This window comes from Laetiporus sulphureus (assembly GCF_001632365.1).
Source record: "Laetiporus sulphureus 93-53 unplaced genomic scaffold LAESUscaffold_29, whole genome shotgun sequence".
Classification (NCBI taxonomy): Eukaryota; Fungi; Basidiomycota; class Agaricomycetes; order Polyporales; family Laetiporaceae; genus Laetiporus; species Laetiporus sulphureus.
This window is the reverse complement of record NW_024468538.1, coordinates 14,321-32,305: the sequence shown is the minus strand read 5'-3', so window position 1 is coordinate 32,305 and position 17,985 is coordinate 14,321. Positions and strand designations below refer to the sequence as shown.

The 17,985-nt window shown below is 54.4% G+C and overlaps 5 protein-coding genes across 5 annotated transcripts; 4 read left to right on the top strand and 1 right to left on the bottom strand.

Annotated features, from left to right (window-relative positions):
- Positions 1–407: 407 nt before the first annotated feature.
- LAESUDRAFT_760627 (MCM-domain-containing protein) lies at positions 408–3,701 on the top strand (the record flags this gene model as incomplete). Its single annotated transcript, XM_040912773.1, has 8 exons — positions 408–627; positions 677–809; positions 859–1,535; positions 1,582–2,411; positions 2,470–2,585; positions 2,638–2,731; positions 2,785–3,060; positions 3,120–3,701. The coding sequence occupies 8 exons, from the start codon at positions 408–410 to the stop codon at positions 3,699–3,701; spliced, it is 2,928 nt and encodes a 975-aa protein (XP_040762611.1).
- Positions 3,702–3,898: 197 nt separating this feature from the next.
- LAESUDRAFT_657005 (GTPase) lies at positions 3,899–5,649 on the bottom strand (the record flags this gene model as incomplete). Its single annotated transcript, XM_040904653.1, has 3 exons — positions 3,899–5,418; positions 5,470–5,512; positions 5,608–5,649. 3 exons carry the CDS (start codon positions 5,647–5,649, stop codon positions 3,899–3,901), a joined length of 1,605 nt encoding a protein of 534 aa, XP_040762610.1.
- Positions 5,650–8,232: 2,583 nt separating this feature from the next.
- LAESUDRAFT_727442 (uncharacterized protein) lies at positions 8,233–9,882 on the top strand. The gene has a single exon (XM_040909222.1). It carries the CDS (start codon positions 8,275–8,277, stop codon positions 9,634–9,636), a length of 1,362 nt encoding a protein of 453 aa, XP_040762609.1. The 5' UTR covers positions 8,233–8,274; the 3' UTR covers positions 9,637–9,882.
- Positions 9,883–10,177: 295 nt separating this feature from the next.
- On the top strand, positions 10,178–11,057 carry LAESUDRAFT_737692 (uncharacterized protein; the record flags this gene model as incomplete). Its single annotated transcript, XM_040910815.1, has 6 exons — positions 10,178–10,225; positions 10,289–10,398; positions 10,476–10,643; positions 10,695–10,829; positions 10,884–10,920; positions 10,986–11,057. The coding sequence occupies 6 exons, from the start codon at positions 10,178–10,180 to the stop codon at positions 11,055–11,057; spliced, it is 570 nt and encodes a 189-aa protein (XP_040762608.1).
- Positions 11,058–11,528: 471 nt separating this feature from the next.
- Positions 11,529–14,308, top strand: LAESUDRAFT_727439 (uncharacterized protein). Its single transcript, XM_040909221.1, has 12 exons — positions 11,529–12,166; positions 12,230–12,319; positions 12,384–12,467; positions 12,521–12,544; positions 12,598–12,657; positions 12,713–12,869; positions 12,931–12,962; positions 13,013–13,225; positions 13,277–13,322; positions 13,385–13,662; positions 13,720–13,781; positions 13,844–14,308. The coding sequence occupies exons 1-12, from the start codon at positions 11,973–11,975 to the stop codon at positions 14,185–14,187; spliced, it is 1,584 nt and encodes a 527-aa protein (XP_040762607.1). The 5' UTR covers positions 11,529–11,972; the 3' UTR covers positions 14,188–14,308.
- The last annotated feature ends 3,677 nt before the right edge of the window (positions 14,309–17,985 follow it).

Here is a 17,985-nt window from a genome sequence, read left to right as displayed (position 1 = left end):
CCTCCAGCTCGGCCCTCCCATAAATCCATTCTCCCTCAGCAACCCATTTTCTCTGTCGCTTGTGCCGCATATCGTAGGTCGCAGGTCTAACGAATCCCTCGTGTCGTGATTTAGGGCGGCCCTCGCTGCTCGCATTCTGTGAGATATCATCTGCCTTCCACATCCTACTTTTGGTTTTTGTAATCTTGGCTGATTTTAGTCGAATTCATTCTCGCGTTCAAAGCCTCAGCAGTGGTAATTAGTGCTCGCGGGTCGCGTCGACAAGCTTGAAGGCAAGTTGAAGCAGCAGCTCCGACCGTCTCTCCACGTGACAATATCACGGCCGGTGACAGTCCGTGACGTGTCGCGTTTAATTTTGTGACCGACGCGTTCCCGGCGTCCGAATCCACTTTTTGCACGTCGCCGCCATGTCGTCTCCCATCCGAGAATATCCTTCTTCCGATGCTGGCGACATCGACATGCAGGATGCCGCGGAGCAGTCCATGCCAGAGGCATTTGCCCCTCAGCAGCTCTTCTTTCCCTCGACACCGTCAGCAGCAGGCACTCCGACGCGTCGAAACCTAGCGACCCCGATGTCTAGCGTCATGGCTCGAAGGGCGCTGGGGATGGCTACACCCAGAGAACAACGTGCGTTACTCGTTGCATCAAATTAGCCCTGTCTAACGCGTTCACGAAGTGGACAGTTCACCCATATTAGCCTATCCGAGTTCTCCAAGCCAGCCTCGGACACCTGGAAAAATCCCTGCTCCTGTGTTTGTATCGGACGCACCAATGTCTGCCGCCGACTCTGAACCTCTAGCTTTTCCAACGTGAGTTACGCGCAAAAGCATCGTGTCATCTCGATGAATTAGTACCTAGCTCTTCAGCGTCCAATGTCAACCAAGGAAGCCGTCGCGGCGATATTCATTCCTCGTTGAACCTCACACCATCCACACGCCGCGCCAATGGGCCCAGCAGACTGCCCAATGACGACCGCAGCTCGGATGGAACGCAACTCGGACTGCCGTCTACGACAAACCTCACTGTGCCGACAGTTCCCTCAGACGAGCCTGACGAGATCCGTGTCATTTGGGGAACGACTGTCAGCCTCAACGAGACGATGCAGACATTCCGCGAGTTTTTGCTCGATTTTAAGATCAAGTATCGCGTTGCGCATGATCGGGCGCGTGGAGTGCGGACGCGCGCAATGGCAAGTCCCGAAGAGGGCGAGACGAAACTGTACGTAACCTACCTGCGACGGATGCGGCAAATTGGCGAGACAAATCTCAATCTGGACATGGTCAATCTGTTCGCCTACCCGCCAAGCCGGAAGTTGTACGGGCAGCTTGTCAAATACCCGCAGGAGGTAGTACCGGCGATGGATCAGGTGCTCAAGGACTTGATGCTGGAAATCGCCGACGAGGACCAGAGGGCAGGTATGGATGACATGCAAGGGCAGCAGGGGAATGAGGAGATCGCAGACATTATGAGCAGGGTGTACAAGATCAGACCATTCGGGCTGCCCGCGATCAACATGCGCGACCTCAACCCTACTGGTGCGTCCATTCACTGTCCTGAGTTTGCTTATTGACGCGGTGTCAGATACCGACAAACTCGTGTGCATCAAGGGCCTGGTCATCCGTGCGACGCCAGTCATCCCGGACATGAAAGTGGCGTTCTTCCGATGCCTCAGATGCAATCATACTGTGCAGGTCGAGATTGACCGCGGCAAGATTGACGAGCCGGCGCGTTGCCCGCGGACGGTATGCGGGTCGGTGGATTCGATGTCGCTCGTTCACAACCGGTGCGAGTTCGCGGACCGTCAAGTTATCCGCCTACAAGAAACCCCGGATGCCGTGCCCGACGGGCAGACCCCTCACACGGTCTCGCTGAGCGTGTATGACGAGCTCGTGGACGTTTCGAAGCCCGGTGACCGGCTCGTCGTCACGGGCATCTTCCGTAGCGTGCCTGTGCGGGTGAATCCGCGCCAGCGCACGCTGAAGAGTCTTTTCAAGACGTTCCTGGACGTTGTACATGTGCGACTGGGCGGCTCGGATCGGCTTGGTTTTGACAAGAGCACGCGTCCCGCGGGTGGTGACAGGATTCCTGGGGTGGGAGGCGTCGGTGGCTCTGCAGAGGATGAGGAGTCGGATGTGGGAGAGGCGCAGAGGCGGATGACGAAGCGAGAGGAGTTGGAGACCAAGCTGAGGGAACTCAGCCAGCGGCCAGATATCTATAGCCTCCTTGCACGGTCACTTGCACCTTCGATTTGGGCGATGGATGACGTCAAGAAGGGCATCTTATTGCAGCTTTTTGGAGGCACGAATAAAAGTATTGCTCGAGGAGGAGGCGCTGGTGGCCCGCGGTACCGAGGCGACATCAATGTATTGCTTGTCGGTGATCCTGGTGTCAGCAAGTCGCAGATCTTACAGGTAAGAATCACTTTCAAGCCATGTAAATGCGTAGTGAAATTAGCTCATACTCTTCTAGTATGTTCACAAGATTGCCCCTCGAGGTGTATATACGTCCGGAAAAGGATCCTCAGCTGTTGGTCTGACTGCCTACGTGACTCGTGATCCTGACTCCAAACAGCTCGTGCTAGAGAGGTATGTTGCTACGCTCTTGCAACGTTGGTCTCATGGCTTGACTTCCGTACAGTGGCGCACTCGTGCTCAGTGATGGAGGTGTTTGTTGTATCGATGAGTTCGACAAGATGTCCGATGCTACGCGCAGTGTCTTGCACGAAGTCATGGTACGTCTTCATTGGATTTTCTAATTCATTCGCCCATTCGTCCCGAATGGTAGGAACAACAAACTGTTTCAATAGCTAAAGCAGGTATTATTACCACCCTGAACGCACGCACGTCCATCCTGGCTGCGGCGAATCCAGTTGGCTCGAAATACAACAGAAACGAGACAATCACACGCAATATTGACCTACCTCCTACGCTGATCTCCCGTTTTGACCTCCTATACTTGGTCCTCGACCAAGTTGATGAAGCACTCGACAGGAAGCTTGCTCAGCACCTTGTCGGACTGTATCTTGAGGATGCGCCTGAGACTGGCGGGCAGGATATACTGGTACGTCGTCCCTCTGAAGCTCTTCGTGTGCCAGCAGCAAGCTAACAACTGCAGCTCAGCCACTGGACCAGCTGTCTGCTTACATCACATACGCCCGGTCACGCATAAACCCTATCATTACAGAAGATGCCTCCGAAGAGCTCGTACGGTGTTACGTGATCCTACGCAAAGCAGGCGAAGACCCGCGCTCAAACGAAAAGCGGATCACGGCGACGACGCGGCAGCTCGAGAGCATGATCCGACTCTCTGAGGCGCACGCGCGGATGCGTTTCTCGCCGTTCGTTGAGCTTGAGGACGTCAAGGAGGCATACCGTCTCATGCGCGAGGCGATCAATACCAGTGCGCGCGACCCGACCACGGGCGAGATCGACATGGGCCTGCTCGACACGGGCATAGGCAGGCAGCAGCGCAAGATGCGCAGTGATATGCGCAAGGCGATACTGGCGATGTTGGATGGCAGCGCGGGAAGCACGCGCGGCGTGCGCTGGATGGAGGCGCTGCAGCAGCTTGAGGGACAGAGCAGTGTCCGTATCAGCACGGCGGAGTTCCAGCAGGTCATTCGGGAGCTTGAGCAGGAGGGTATGGTGAAGGTCGTGGGCGAGCGAGAGAAGAGGATGATACGGCGCGTTGATGGAGCATAGGCGTGCCCATCCAATGGCCTGTTCACGAGTTTCTCTGCCTTCTTAACCTTTCGTATTTTTTTCGTTGTATACTAGAACGTAGTTCATGCTTTGCGCAAACCCTAGCATTCCAAGGAATGTATCGTCGCAAGGCCGTGTGTACGTGACATAGATCTAAAGCAGGACAAGTAGGACATGAGAAATTCGACGGTATATAATCATGACGAGCTTGCTTGCGGCCCTGATGAAGGCTGTATACCACCTGCCCTTGCGTCTTCCACGTACGACCGCATCAGGTTCACCACCTTCTGTAGGTTCATGCTGTACTTGGCTGATATAGGCACGACATCCAACGTGCGCTTATCCAAAACGCTGCCTTCTCCATCTTGCACTGGCGTCCGCATCTCCTTCTCCACGAACTCCTCCAGCTTCCGCAACTTTTCTTTCGCCTCCCGAACAGCTTCGGCATCCTCCTGCCCGGCTTGTCCGCCCAGCAAATCCGCCTTGTTCGCAAGCACGATGCGCGCCTTGGGACTCAGCCCGGGCTTGTACTTCTCGATCTCGTCTCGCAGCACGCTTAAATCATCCCATGGCGCGGGCGCAGATAGGTCGACGACGTATGCGAGCGCGTTCGAGCGCTCAATCGAGCGCAGGAACGAATGGCCGAGCCCGATATCTGCGGACGCCTCCGCGATGAGCCCTGGGTTGTCTGCGACGGTGAAACGGAACGACTCGAGCGTGTCCAGTGGGTCGGCGCCGGCGTCATCGCGCTGGTTCCTCGTGCGTGCATCTGCAAGGAGGCCCTGCTTTATGAGCGCCTGCTCACGCTGCTCCTCCAGCCACGTCTCCTCGTGCACGAGCCCGTTCGAGCCCTCGAAGCTGCCGTCGTCCGCGACGCGTATGACCGCCACGACCGGGTTCAACGTGGTGAACGCGTACCCCGCGATCTCGGTCTTAGCCCGCCCGCCCGAGAGCGCGCGCAGGAGTGTGCTCTTGCCGGCGTTCGGCATGCCCACGAGCGCGACATCAGCGAGAAGCTTGAGCTCGAGCGACAGCGTGACGCGCTCGCCCTCCCACCCGCGCGTCGCCCACTTGGGCGAGCGGTTGGTCAGGGTGAGGAAGTGTGTGTTGCCAACACCGCCACTGCCGCCCGACGCGATGAGGTGACCCAACGAGTCGGGGCGTCTCAGACCCAGCGGTGAGTTCGGATCTCTTTCTTCGAGCGAGCTGTCCGGCTTATCGAGGTCGAGATAGATGGTCTGCAGCAGACGTCGCTGCTGCATCAGCCGCCTCTCCCGCTCCTCTCGGTAGACGAGCCGCTCTGCGTCCTTGAAGTCCTGCCGCTCGACGTTATCGTCCTCAGCTCGTGGGTAGTGCACCCATCGCAGCTCGCGTAGCTTTGTTCTGCGTTCATCCGGGTCGAGTGCGTCGAGCATCTCCGCCTCCATGTCGATCTCGTCCTTGCTGCTCCGTGGGTCGTCGCGCGGGAGCTGGCGGACAATGGTGCCAACCGGCACCTTGATGACGAAGGGCGGCGCGTTCTTACCGTTCTGCCAGGAGCCCTGGCCGGTGCCGCCATTCGGGGCGTGCACGCGGGTGGGCACGGACGAGAGCGTGGTGAGGTGCGGCGTCGCCATGATGTAGACGTCGCCGCCGCGCCCGCCGCTTCCCCCAGATGGGGGGCCGTACGGTACGAACTTCTCGCGATGGAATGCGACGCAGCCATCGCCGCCTTTGCCTGGGTGTATATGGTAAGCCGGCTCTCGTATGGCTCTGGCGCGGTACGTACCTGCGCAGATGTGGACGACGGCGTGGTCGAGAAATGCCTGGCCCTATGTTTGAATACTCAGACAAACCCGGTCTGGCGACGTAGCGGTGAAGTCTGTCTTCAACCGCAGGCAGCAGCGCAAAACGATATGAGACTTACTCCTTGCCGCCTCTTCCATTCTGTCCTGCGTTTTCGTCTCATTATTTCCCGGAAATCTTCCTGGTCATCCTCCGTCGCTAGTGCAGAAGCAGTTGAAGTCGATACATTGCGAGGCCGAACTGCCAGCGCTGTTATCCTGCAAAACGTTGGCCGTGGTATCCGTCCGAGATTCATGGATGTTGATGTGAGAATTTCGGCCAGAGAGAACATTTGCGAGAACACAGTCAGCGGATACACAATGTGGTGACTGTATTGTTTCTCCGCAGACGGTCCGGCTTGCTACTGGTCTTTTTAACTCGTCGTGATGAACAGTGTCCGAAGATCTTATCCTTTGACTGCGAGCCTCACGAAGATACTGAGCCGAGGCAATATTTACGTGTGTTGATTCATCGCGACAAACCTCCTACCGAAAACAGCAGTCGAACGTAGCGCCCAAATCCGCTGATTGATCGATGTTCCTCGCAAAGGCGGCTCACTGGGAACTCGTCTTCGATGCTCAATAGTCGTTTGACCGTCTCTATGTCTCTTCGATGCAAAAATCTGATCAAAAAGATATAGGATACTCTTTGACAGCCAAATACATCCACGGAACAGCTTCCTAGCTGCAATCATGTTCTCTGCTACAGGGACTGATTGACTAGATCGTCGACTGGCTTTACAAAACGACCTGGAGTCACTATAGAACAGCTGTTTAGTTCTCAAGGACTGGCCCATGGTCGACCACCAGGCTCATGGTGCCATCTGACACAAGGACATACGTGATCAGCTGCACAGTTGCAAGTTGCGGACGCTTTTAGTACAGGAAAACAGGTCCGGCCGTTCGCTCATACAGTAACACATCTTTTGGAAAGATGATTGCAACGGGGTGCATAACATTCAACTGTCTGACCTGGAGTTCGGACACGGCGCCTCTCGCAACCCTCCTTGTGCGATGCATTCCGATTGTGCTTCAACAACTCATTTTTCCCGTTTTGCTCGTTTTGAGAGTATCAACAAGTCTCTTCCTGGTCTATGCAACCTAAAGCTCAAAGGATTCACCATTTTACCTACTGCTCCCATGAAACAAGCGTGTGCTGTGTCGAGGTGATTGGTCTCAAGTACCGTGTTGAATGAACTCTGACCGGATAGTCGATGTTTCAGTGCTCGCCGTGAGAAGTCATGGAATTCGCCTATCGTAGAATTCCAGACGGTATGTGCTCCTTCGATTTCGCGGAATTGGCGTAGTTCCTCAGCTGTTGTCCAAAGCTCACCACGCACTCTATGCGCCATGGCCTTGGTCTTTCGGCTGGAGTGGAGAACGCCTCAGAATCAGTTCCAGTGCACAAAGTCCGTAGCCGTCATATCTCACAGGACCGGTCGCGTCCTTCGAAGGCGTCAACTCGCTCACAAGTTGGCTGATTACATCCGCTTTGTACTGCTACTCAAATGCGCTGGACCTCTGCGACGTTGAACATAGTACACTGCACTCTCTATGGGGCACTCCAGAGAAGCTTCAGCAGAGACGTAGATGTTGATGGTATATGAGATCCGCAGGTGAGCTACGCCCGTTCTGCTGTTGATTCTGCTGAACATGGATATAGAACGCAACTGTGATTACGAAGATGAATTGTGGAACAAGCAAGTGGAAGCCACTTTGAGGTTCACGTATCGTAGTGCGTTACCATCAGGGAAGATCATGTTATGGCCAAATTAGCAAGGTTCAGCTCCGAAGCATCATATTCGAAGCATCATGCCTTCCGTTAAATCATTGCAAGCCACTCTTCCGCGACAATGAGGATAAGACCTTTGACTTATTGCATGAGCCGATCACGCGCGACCCTTTTTGCGACTTTTACAGAGTGGTCTTTCGACTGTACTCCGTATGCGGCCGTCAAGGCATCTTGTGCGTGAAATATCTGGTTGTTTACAAGGATTACCATTCTTCCTGAGCCCTGGCGTTTGTAAGACATTGTATGTGGCTTTCTGATTATTCTCACACAACTCGTGCACGGTATTAACAAATGTCTGATAGATTTCACTTTCCAATTCTTTTTGAAAACAGCCACCTGAGCGGTTGGCCATTTTCCCCTCTGCGACTTTGCCAACTCGTCCCTCGTGTTGCTTGCCCTCCTCTGGCGAATGTGCATGCCCAGCTAGTTTGCGTAATCATTCGTCCATATCCGCGAGCCGCATGGAACGTTTGTCGCAAAGCGGAGTCCCTTGCCGTCCTACAAGGCGCTCGAAGCTCCCATACACTTATTTCTGTTCCCGATAAGCTATGTTCAGCTCCTTCGCCGGCTTCCTTGTCCCGGGCGCACACGACCACAGACGCGTATCCCAACTGTATGCAGCCCGTCTCGTGCGGCCATCCTTTGGCCATTTCTGGCAGCGCAGGGAACATAACGCCCACTAGGCGCCGCACGTGCATCGAGGCAACCAATCAGAGGCGTCGCTCGCGGTCGTGCGACACGGTCAAGGCGCTCCCGAGTAAGATGGCCACGGACCAACGCACGTTGATATGCACACGACCAATCCTCGCAGGCACGACCGTCCGTGTAATTATCAAACTGCACAGAAATGACGGCGTTCCCCCGCCATCCTGCGTATTTATGCCATGGCCGGTTTCCGCATCAGTTTTGAGTCGTGTGCGCCCTCGAGCTGCCTTGTTCTTTATCTCCTCTGTGCTACATGACGAACAGCAAGTCAAACACACCCTCATATGCAGGCAGCTGCAACCCGCCTCGGCGCGCGAAGCGTCAGCGGGCTAATGCGATGGGCGTTGCGGACGTGACGGCGTCCGATAAGCAGTCCACCAGCAGCCGTCGGTCGCGGCCCCCTATCCTCCCCAAGGCTCACGCTGAAGAAATCAGCTCACCACAGGCCGAGATGTCTGGATCGGACGCTGAGGAGGAAGACGATTACGAGCCAGACGTAAGACCATCGGGTCCTCGGCGCCGGGGCCGCAAACCGGGAGTGCTCTCTCGTTCGGTACGAGAGTCACTTCGCAAGCTGAACCATTCGCGTATCGAGAAGGCGCGTCGAACGAAGATCAATGATGCTCTGTCGACGCTTAGTATGTTGGTCAACGAAGCCGAGAGACAGGAAGGCAAGGAGAACCAGGTGGAAGGTGTGGAAGAAAAGGAAGGCGGGAAGGAGGACGGGAAGCGTCCGAGGAAGGCCAGACCGGAAGAGAAGGAGTTCAAGCTTGATGTGCTCGTGAAGACGGTGACGTATATGCAGGAGCTCATCGAGCGGGTCAAGGTGCTAGAGTCCGGCTGTTACCCGAAGTGCTCCAATGAGGCTCCGCCGTCGTCATCGTCCGCGGGCATGAAGCGCAAGAGACCTGCGGAGGATGAAGAAGAAGGTGCAGATACAGGCGATCACAACGACGACAAGTTTACAGATGACGAGGACACGTACGCCGGAGATGACGAGAAGGGCGACGGCGAGGATGTCGAGTTGACGATGACCTCGCCTATGCTGCCTGCCGCGTCTTCTGCGTCTTCTCCGCCTCCTCGTCTCCCTTCCATCGCCTCCTGGCTCCCATACCCGTACGTCGACCCGAGCTGCATCGCTATTCTGTCCAAGCCTCCGGCATCCGCCACCACATCCCCCAACATTCAGCTCCCCTCACCGCCTCCGTCGGACAATCTCCGCCCGTCTACGATTACCCCTGTGGCCAACGTCCCTCCTCTCGTCCTCCCGGAACCAGCGCACCCCATCTTTCCATCCGCACCGTCGCGCATTGCTATCCCTATCAGCAGCATCACTTCGCCACTGGAGGATGCATCGGATGCGCGAGAACGCCGCGCAAGTGTCTCGTCCTCCCGCTCTTCAGGTTGGACGCCCGAAGACGAGTCTGCAGCGTCGTTGCTGCTGCAGATGAGCACGTCGCCTACGGGGTTAGTTCCGACATCCTCGGTATCGAAGGGGGCAGAGCTGTCAGCGAGATCTTCAACGAGCCCGAGTTGGGCGACGACGAGGCCGATCTTGCCCGTGCCTTTGCTGGCCGAGACGCCGAGTTCATTGCTTGGCTTGAGGAGGAGGTGATGTGGCTGGAATGCCCTTCTCCTCGTTCTGGGGGGATTGTTTGGTATGAAGCTCTCATCCTGTTCATTGGTGGATTGTGAGTCGGTATCTACATATCTTGTTTCTCATCTCTTAAGGTCTCGCCTCTCAGGTCGTCAGTCTTTGTGTGTCTTAACTTATTTTTTCTGTCACGATCGAAGCGTCAGATTATGTACGATTTCTACGGCTATGAATGTATGACTTGAATAGCACGCATATAGATTAGGATGCCTGAAGCTTCAGCTTCAGCCTGTGGGATGATCGAATACACAATGTACACATATAAGTTTAGGAGGACGGTGGCCCGTCTTTTTCCCTCATAGTCAGCATGTAGCCCGTAGCCGACATATCTCGATCATTTACTGAGACGACGAATCCATTGATGGTGACATCCTCGAGATGAGATCGCCACGTGTTCACTACACTGTTTCCCCAACGCCGCATCCTCTGATAGCCTCCAATTCGTCCCTCCCTTCTCAGCAGACGATTGAGGCTCATTTTCCTCCATTTCTTCGCTTTTGACATGTTCTCCGATGAGCTCAAGACGCTGAGGAGGTTGGGCTTTCGTCATGTCAGTAACGGTCTCTCCGAACACTCTGGTTGGGGAACTATCTGAAGGGCTCTTGCTTGTAAGGTGTTGCTCCAGGTCCTCAATTTCATGTCAGTGCTCGCGACAGGGTTCATGATGTGGAAGGGACTTGGTCTCTTTACCAACACGGAGTCACCCATCGTCGTCGTGCTCAGGTACGTTTTTGGCGCCATCTACCCCAACACGACGGTGGGAGCTCAGAACGCGCAGACTGAGAGTTTCTTTAACGCAGTGGATCTATGGAGCCCGCGTTCTACCGCGGGGATCTGTTGTTCTTGACGAACCCTCCTGATGAAAGATACAAGACGGGAGACATCACTGTGTACAAGATTCCGGGGGCGGATATCCCCATCGTGCATCGCGTACTGGAGACACACGATGTTGTATCGGCGAAAGCAGGGTGCGTGCGTAGATGATAGGTCGTATATGCGCGCGCTGAGTACATGTCAAGGTACGTTGCAGCAAGCCCTCTCGCTCAAAACCAGCTGCTCTTGACGAAAGGTGACAACAACGCCATTGACGACCTCGAGCTGTATCAAGGTCTGGAGTGGCTCGACCGGAGACATATTGTGGGGAAGGTCCGGGGGTGCGTTGTTCTACTCGTTTGCTTCATTCCTCTATCTGCTGACTGTTCCGAAAGCTTCCTCCCATACGTTGGCTATGTTACCATCGCTATGGTGTGTGCAAAAGTCTTCTAGTCCCTTCATACATCCTGTTTCCTATTGACTGTTCCCCATTGCAGAATGACTTTCCACAGCTGAAGTATGCTCTCCTCGGAGGACTAGGGCTACTAGCGCTCGTACAGCGCGAGTAGTCGCGTTGTCTCATCGCCTCGGACTTCTGTATTTCTGGTGTCTCGTGGAATATCTCAGCTCCTTGATATCTCTGAAGCGGTGATTGATAGATAATCAGCTCCTGATGTGAACTGTTCATCGACGGAAACACAAGTCAATCAAGCAACGTGCGTGACCGATCTGTCAAATGGTCGCGACGACGCGGCCAACGTCATCTTCATACGGTCGCCCTGCTCTATTCTTAGCCAGTTCTTATGTGAACGCAGAATTCCCTGCATCGATTTGTCGGCTGGACCTCGGAATGACTTGTGGAACAGACACTAGAAGTCCAATAGAAATCAATCGCATTGCACTCCCCAGTTTTATCAAATTTCATATTCATCTACTTCGCATAGTTTGGTGAGTGATTGTATACATCCGAAATACTAGCGATCGAGCTATTTACTGATCAGATTTATGAGCTTTGTCTTGTTCTGGCATCGACGAGCTCGGCTTTACCATATTGCGAACGAGGATCGTTCGCACTGATCTTTAATACATGTACTTGCTCCTGACGTCAATCTCGTGGAGGTCCAGTGGCTCGCACTCCTTAGAGTGCTTCGAGTTGACGCTTTGTTATCCTAGTCCGGACCAACGTTCGAGTGTCGGTGTCCCGCGATTCCTCCTTGGCGTGTACGTGAGACCAGAAGCAACCCACAAGGCTTCTTCCCAATACCCATGACAGCGCTTCCCTAGTCCCCTTCCCTAGCCACCTTCCCGCGTGATCCTCTTGCAGCCAACGCCAATGGAACAGCTGGTGTCGCGATTGCTAATGGTATGACACCCACGGTGCTTCTCGATATCAAGGTTTGCTCGAGGCACTCTGATAGAGGGTGTGAGGTGCAGGCGTGGATCGTCCTTCACTCTTGGGGCAAGGCTAGGTCAGTGACTAGACTATGTCAGTCGACAGCGTGCAAGCACTTGGGCGGTCGACCGGAGTGAAGGAGATCGAGCTAGAGAAGGAGGAGACCGAGTTGGTTTTGGAGGCAGGGAGCAGGACAGCCGAGGATGGGTTGGCCCCTGGCGGTAAGGCCGGGCTGCTGCAGAAGGTTACCAGGAAGATGAAGCGATGGGGGCTTGAGACGAATGGGTTCGTGTCAATGATCGGGTCCTCCATCGGTTGCTAACCCCAGATTATTGGGCTCCATGGCAGGATCCAGCCGGTGCCGCCGGAACAGAGAACAGACCGACGACTCTACCAGATGTTCTTCGTCTGGTTCTCGGCAAACCTGAATATCCTGACGTTTGCTCCCACTGGTTTGATGTTGTTATACCGATACTGACAACAGGTTCGTGGAAACATGCAGGATGACCACTGGCACTGCGGGACCCGCATATTACGGTTTGGGAATCCGGGATTCACTGCTCGTTATTCTGGTCGTTGATGTAGTGTGAGGGAACATGTTGCCGCCTTCCGTGTGTCTGTGCTGATACTTGGCTGTAGCGTGTGTGCGATCCCAGCATTCTTGTAAGTTGAAGCAAATCAAGGCATCAATACGTATAATTTTATATTTTCTGCAGTGCTGTCTTTGGCCCAAAGCTCGGCACCCGTGGGATGGTCGCTGCCCGGTTCTCGTGGGGGTGAGTCCCATTCGGAGAATAACGTCGCGAACAGACCTGCCTGATACTGGTTTAGGTACTACGGCGCACTGATCCCGAGCATCCTCGTCGTCGTGGATATCCAGGGATACCTCGTCCTCAACACAATCGTCGGCGGCCAGACTCTAGGCGCGATCTCCACACATTTGAATGCATCGCTCGGGATCGTGATCATTGGTATCGTCACTTTGATGGTCAGTTTTACCGATTACTCAGAGCTGTACTGCCAAAAACATCGTTTATATGATTGTTCAGGTCGTCTTTAGCGGCTATAAGGTGCTGCATTGGTAAGCCTCAGTTCTCCCCGTGGCCTCAAATGCTAAGTTGGCCCAACCAGGTACGAGATGTTTGTCTGGTTCCCGAACGTCGTCGCGTTCGTCGTGATGCTTGGTGTCAGCGGGAAGCACCTCATCGCCGCGCCGCTGTCTGGGCCGTCTCCCCCGACTGCCTCACAGATCATGACGTTCGGCGCAACTGTTGCTGCGAGCGTTGCGAACTGGTCTCCACTAATGGCTGATCAGGGCGTATATCATGATTGTAATGCGTCTGCGTGAGTATATGTTGCTGGTGGAGAGGTAATTCATGCTGATCATGGATATAGATGGAGGGTGTTCATGTACTCATATCTCGGCCTCCTCCTATCTTCTGTGCGTGTTCTCTGCCGACATTCTTCCGTATTGTGCATTGATACTAACTATGGCATTCACAGATGCCAGTACAGATGCTCGGAGCCGTTTGGACAGCCGGAGCCGACTTCGTGCCCGCCTGGAAAGCAGGCCTAGGGAATGGGAACGACATTGGCGGCCTCCTGGGTGCTGTGCTCCTCCCCATGGGCGGGTTCGGCAAGTTCCTGCTCGTACTACTCTCGTTGACGACCCCGAGCCAGTGCGCACCTGCCATGTACGCTATGCTGAACAGCTTCATGGCGCTGGCCCCAGTGCTTGCAAGGATCCCAAGGCCGTTACTCGCTATTGTGTCTACTGCGATGTGAGTGCATTTTGTCTGTCGTACAAGCCGCGATACGCGAACGAATGATCTGCGCAGAATGATCTCGGTGGGCATTGTGGGGTCAAGCCGCTTCTATTCGATATTCTCGGATATTCTAGGTACGTCGGGTCTGGCCTCTTTGAAATCGTGGAGTGCTTCCCCCCCTTATCGATCTCGATAGCCTTCGTCGGCTACTGGCTCGCGCCCTTCTGCTCGATCGTGCTCACCGAACATTTCGTCTTCCGTAAGAGCAGATATTCATCGTACGACGTCCTCGAGGCATGGAACAAACCCGACCATCCGAATCTGCCTCGCAGCTATGCCTCGTCGTTCACTTTTGCTGCAACGGTCGGGTTCATCGTGCTCTGCATGCAGAAGCAGTGGTGGACGGGACCCATCGCACGCACAGGAACCGGCGACGTGGGAATGCTACTCGGCTTCTTGTTCGGCGTGTTGGTGTACACGTGCACGAGGTGGGCAGAGAAGACGTGGGAGGCACGAGCAAGGGCAAGGAGCCCGAGATGAACGCAAGCGGATTGGACACGGCATATGTTCTCGCACTTCCATTCATATGAGACGCAGCTCCTGACGGAGCTAGACTGAGAGTATGGATCTGCGCATCTGCGGGTCTCGCACGTTCACAGTTCCCTTGACTGACTTGCCGGTGCACGGTATTGGCGATGAAGACGGTGTCGTGACCGCGTCAACAGTTGCTGACATACCGCTCCCGAGGCGCCCGACGCCTTTGCAGCGATCCCTTTGGCGTCGACCATGCAGTGGGCGTCCCCATCATCGCCGGGCATTTCAACATTTCTCCTGACTACCGCGGCTCCTCGGCTCCTTCGCCAACCAGAGCAAGCTCCATGCTCCTGGACTTCGGCGTCTTATTATTCATGGGCGCATGACGCGTGCCCAGGGGTCCGTCTGTTTCACAGGCTCCCGGTGCATACCGTCCCACAGGGACGTGCGTGCCCAGGTGGGAGGGTCCTGCCGCGGGCCGCGGCTCAGCACGTTCTCTCGACACGGAGGTGTGGATCCCTACCTGGTAAGTATGAGTGTTGACATCACGAAGAGTGGAGGCGATCTGCCCGCAGCGGTCGGATGTGGGCGTGCCAATATTGTTGTTAAGTGCCGTGCGAAGTGATGGTCGAGTCGTCCAACTGTCATGAGGTGTCAACATTTGCCGGGCCATCTGCAATAGGCCTATTGTCGGGAGATTTGCAGCCCGGTGTACTTCGTACGGTGCGGACGATTGTCTGCGTTCCACGCTAAGTTGCGCAAGGCGCTCCTTGATGCGGGAGCACTGTGCCTTTTACCGGCTTTTGTTCAAGACATAGAGTCTGTTGCGATAAGTCGCGAAGTCAATTGGTTCCTATTACGTGTCTGTGAGCTCAGACTCGAGCTAGAATTAGGGGGCCCGCACGTCTATTGAGTCGTCGTTAGAGTGGCCTATATGGTGCCCGGACACTTCGCAGGCAACTTCCTGCGCTAGATTTTGATTGACATGGGAAGGCATGTGTTGGAACCAGTCCATCGGCCCGGAGAAGAGGCGGGAGCGGTGGGCAGGATCCAGCATATCTGTCGAATGGCAGACCTCTGGGGCGCCCGTGGAGGGCGGGCATTACGCGGGGAGCAGAATGAAGCTTTCCATTCAATTGACGTAAAGAGAAGCTTGAACTGCAACGAAAAAAAACCTTTTTCGTAGCAGGAAATGGTGTTAGGGCTGGGATAAAACTTCGATACAAGCCTTTCTCGTCAAGTGATTGCATTTGGACAGCTCTTACAAGGTGAGTTTCATGTTCTCCTCCTTGTTGAAAAGACTCTACTGTCCTTGTTGCGATGGTTACTACTATAGGACACGGGCGGAATCGTGCTGTTCAGCCGGGATTCAATATCAATCGGAGAAATCATTTCAAACCCTTAGATCATCTTCATGAAGAAGTTGTGCGGCGGCTGAGACTGCTCAGCCACAAATTGTTACTCCTCCCCGGCATTCAAACAGGGCCAGCAGGCTGCTGGATCGCGATAGCGTTCTACGGCGCCCTGATCCTGATCGGCAGGTGTTGTGGAGCGTGCAGCACCACGAGGACGTCTCAATTTTGCTGAGTTTGTCGCGCACATGCTCGGTTATCCAGGGATAGCAGGGAAGACTCCGCTTCCAAGTTCCATGGCGATGTCGAGATACGTACGTACGTGTGCACGCCGGAAGTACCCGCATGCATGTCCACAAGCAGGCTTGGTTCGTGTGCGTGCATGAGCACGCGCTCGTGCCTCAGCATGGCCGCTCCCGCAATCACTCGCTTGACTGGCAGCATAACGTCATTCTCCATCCCAACGAGGTCTCGATGCTCTCCATTCCTCCTAAGCGCACGATCAAGGGAGCTGATGGCCATTTGAATCCGACTCGGGGCGCGTGCGCATCGCCATACGGCGAACAGCATCTTGACAGATGTTGCCGGCATCTGACCCCACAGTCCTTCGGGCATCCGGTGTCTTACGAAGAGGGGTGATGGAAAGGAATGAAATTCGCAGGGGCGATGTGCGCGCAGCGCAGTCACCGAGTACTTGCCCGAGCGCGGGTCCTGTGGAGTTGAAGTTGGGGGAGCTGTGCTAAGGGTGATGTGTCCATGCGTGTTGATGGTCCGCTGCCACGTATGGTGGCGCAGCACTAGTTAGCCGGCGGCCAGGAATAGCCGCGTGTAGAATTGAGTCGTGCCATATCATCATCTCATGATGTGCAGCATGCATTGAGGCGCATCAACATCTGGGGCAGTCGTCGCACCGGTCAATCTTATGGCTGGTCCGTTAGTATCAAACTTAGATCCGTGTTCAAAGGAGCATCTGCAGCCTGCACATCTTCAAACCAGTGCCACGAACCAGGATGCAGCGCTCAGCTAGCTCAGCGCCTGGATATCATCTTGATGTGTTCTCTTATGTGTGATGAGTAAGAAAAACGGACACAAAAATCCCATGCACGAACACGGTAGGTCTGGGGTCCCTTTACATGGTTGCTATACATTCATTCAGCCGGTCATGCTGGCTTATCGGGGTACGCAATATCGCGCAGGATCGCGCTAAATGCCGAGAACCACAGTCGCGGCTATCAAGTACACGTACGACAGAATGACCGGTCAGTCGCGAGAGATTGACCGGCGATTCAGTGGGGGAGGGAAGGACATGCCTAATACCAGTCATTTTTTCTCATAGCGCCACTGTTAAGTCCCGCCATGTAAGTTGTTAACGTGATGTTTCACGTACTGCAAGATCAGATGCAAGCTGAAGCGGTCCTTGATATGCTATGGCGAAAGATACGATGGTCTGTAGTTCTGTAGAATACCTGTGCAGCGGTTAGTACATCTTTGTTCGTGCAAATCAGGGTATCATACTGGGATTCTGTGATATTGAAAGCAGAAAATTGCACGAAGCCAAGCAGTGATCCTTTATGAGACTAAATCTTGGTGTTTATTTGCCTTGGCTAGTGTCGAGGCTGTATGAATATTGTACCCTCACCGGCCGTCTGACGCAACTTGACCAGTATTTGGCACCCTGCTCACCATCACATCGCTAAAATCTTTTGAAACTTGACCATCAGAAAGCTTACTATCTGATGAACGCTGTGAAAATTTGCGAGCGAAAGTGAAGCAAAGTTGAACAACCCGAGAGCGATCTACAGCAACGCGATCATCAGCCACCGTGCGGGAATTGAAATATTGACAGTCCGCTTCGGCATCACTGTCTTTGCAGCCACTTGTTGTATACGCTGTCCAGAGAGCGCAGTCTCGTGCGATAAGCATCGGCATTGGTAGTCCTCACACTTACTATGCTTCACACAGAATCTTTGCTGCAGCCCTTAGTTGAGGGAACAAGTGAACACGAGCGTAGCCCTGAAACGGGGGTCTTCACTGTGAGTAGTGATGGCATAGCAGGCTCACCATCATATTTTTATATATTGTCTATGATTTTTCACATAAGTGAAGCTTGTAGTGGTAACATCGCTACGAGAGCGGGATGAAAATGAGTGTGCACAGCCACATATGTGATGGTAAATGCATTCACTTCAACGCTCAATCGATGAACCATGAACGGCGAACAAGGTGGCCGCATTTGGTATTTGCATGCTACGTACGTATTAGTGGCAGTGACAAGCCTACGTGTCCGTTAGGTACATCGCTCAACCCGCAGTGGTGTCTCAATAGCGGCCATGCGCAGAGCACACGGATAAGGTTCAGAACAGTCTGGCCGTCAGGCCTTCAAGCTAGCTTCAGGGTGTGCGAGGCGCCGGTCTAATCGTTTCGCCCTAACGGAGAATCGTCAACACACGCA